This window comes from Mangifera indica, chromosome 2 (assembly GCF_011075055.1).
Source record: "Mangifera indica cultivar Alphonso chromosome 2, CATAS_Mindica_2.1, whole genome shotgun sequence".
NCBI classification, from domain to species: domain Eukaryota; kingdom Viridiplantae; phylum Streptophyta; class Magnoliopsida; order Sapindales; family Anacardiaceae; genus Mangifera; species Mangifera indica.
The window spans coordinates 16182981-16185491 of NC_058138.1; the positions used below are offsets into that span (position 1 = coordinate 16182981).

The 2511-nt window shown below is 30.5% G+C and overlaps 1 protein-coding gene across 1 annotated transcript; it reads left to right on the forward strand.

Moving 5' to 3' along the window:
- Nucleotides 1-410: 410 nt before the first annotated feature.
- On the forward strand, nt 411-1293 carry LOC123196750 (transcription factor bHLH167-like). Its single transcript, XM_044610861.1, has 3 exons — nt 411-601; nt 728-1045; nt 1150-1293. Exons 1-3 carry the CDS (start codon nt 479-481, stop codon nt 1216-1218), a joined length of 510 nt encoding a protein of 169 aa, XP_044466796.1. The 5' UTR covers nt 411-478; the 3' UTR covers nt 1219-1293.
- Nucleotides 1294-2511: the final 1218 nt, after the last annotated feature.

Sequence of the window (2511 nt, forward strand, 5' to 3'; positions counted from 1 at the left end):
ATATATTGTTAAGCTAAAAATGTCCAAAAAGTAAATCTCTTTATTTTTTTGACACTACAATAAATGTTCAATTTAAGGGTGAAACATTTAACTTTTCAAAACATCATTTATGTTGAAGTGTAATTTGAGTTAAGAAATGAAACTTCACATTTGGTACTGGTGGGAACACAAGAGTAATTTTCAAACATCATTTAAGTAAGGCATTTTATGAAGATAATTAATCATATCTTTTTGCCGTAAAAGATAATTAACTAAGTAATTAGAAGTGATAATTAAAATTGTCTTGTTTAGATTTGCAACAAAGTCGTGTGAATAATTTCTTGGTATTCCATACAGTCTGCCTCTTCTGCAGCTCTATAAATGTACAGACAAATTAAGAGCTGTAAAGGCTTCTTCATTACATCATCAGCCTTCATTTCATCTTGAATTCCCATTCCGTTTTTGTTTTTGTTTGTTTTCTTGTGAATTTAAGAAAATTATGGAGCCCAGCAACCACTCATCATCAAGAATTCAGAAAAATATGAAGGAGAGAGATCGAAGAATGTACATGAAAGACCAGCTTTCCCAGCTTGCTTCTCTCATTCCTCTTCAGAGCGCTAGGGTTAAATATTAATTCTCTTTAACAAATTATAATTCTTATTCTCCATTCATATATTCTTATGTATATATATCTATCTTTCTATCTGTCTAATGTGAAACTATGCTGTCAATATATATATGCTTCCAGTTTACAGTGCCTGAGATCTTGGATAAAGCAACAAGTTACATAAAGCAATTGCAGGAGAATGAAGAACGTCTTAAAAGAAGGAAAGAGCAATTGAAAGGAGAAGAGAAGACAACATGTAATACTAGTACTGATGAATTACGTACTAAAATGACTATCAGACACTATGATTCTACTGTGGAGGTGAATCTGATTTGTGCGTTGGATAAAAACTTTCTGTTACATGAAGTTATAAGTGTTCTTCAGGAAGAAGCAGCTGAAGTTGTGGAAGCTTCACAGCATACTGCTGGTGATAAACTCATCTTCATAATCAAGTCCAAGGTACGTACATACATGTATTTACTTCATTATTGCTGTTATTTACCATTTGATTTGTTTAACACTGGTGGGTTATGCTCAAACAGTCTTCATTAATATCATTGCAGGCCACCAGTCCTAGAATTGGTATTGAAGTTTCAAGAATTGAACAGAAACTCAAGGAACTGATTCTCTGAATGATCCACAAAAACTGATTAACCCTTTATCTATGCGTGTAAGACAATCTAAACACAAATATATATTGATTCAATAATTGCTAGCTCAATGGTTTAGTTAGACTTTGTCTTTGATATGGTTTTCAATATTAGATTCTTGTTCCTTAAATTTCTAGTTTTTAATCAGTAGAACTAGTGTCAATAAAATTTGAAGTTTGTTATGATTTTGTACCTTTTCAGTATTGGTTCTAAGCCTATTTACAGTTCCAATGTAACCAATTTTGAATGAATTACACGGATATAATTAAGAAATATATGTTTTACCAAAAATATACAATTTCAAAATTTGTAATAAATAGTTCATTAGGCATGATAAACAATAACTAAGTGTGATGAACAACGATTACTGGGTTTTTCATACCCAAACTTTCTACCAAAAAATCTATTATATTTTGGCAAAATAAATAGCTTTTATACACAAATCATACTTTATTATAACTAAAAAGCAATTTTTATCAACTAACAACCATCTTTTTTGTCAATTTATTTTCCGTTTAAACTTAATTTTGGATGAAATTTTAGAAAAAAAAATATTTGAGAGGATCTGAATCCTGGAGGATCTAGTTTGTTGTTGACTTGGAAGAAAGCACCCTGCTGGTTTAGCCTCAAAATTCAAGTTTTGTTTTTGATGAGTATAGGGTGTTGGCTTCCCCAGAGAGTTGTAAGGATGTTTAGCTCCCTTAAAACTGATACAAATGCTTTTGTTTGTTTTTTTGTGTTGTTTGGGTGAGAATTTTTGTATAGCATAGACAAGTTGGTCAAGCTTACACATTAATTTGTAAAGTTTGATGATATAAAGGTTTTGTTTGATTCTCATTTTAATCTTTATGGGTGTAAGAACTTTTATAAGTCTTCAAAGGAAGAAAATGTTAGTTTGTCTTAGTTCTTATTATAAAGACTTAGACCAGTCTTAACTTGTGTCTTGAGACATCTTTCTACTCAAAATGATGAGTGTAGGTTATTCCAGAGTCCTCCTGTTAAAAAGTTCATTTTTTTTTGTTAATATATACTTACCATAACTGATATAGCTAAAAAACCACACATTTCTTCCTTCCTAGTTGATGTTAAAAAGGAGAAACAGATATAACTAGTAATAAAAAAATCTTATGTATTGAGTCTAGCTTATTCCGGGATGTAGGAAATTATTTTAAAGATGAATCTATGAATTATGAACACAATCAGTAGTACTTTAGCCAAATAATAAACTTTCTGCATTTGTTTCTCTCTTTTTCAATGCATCAAAACAGAGAGACT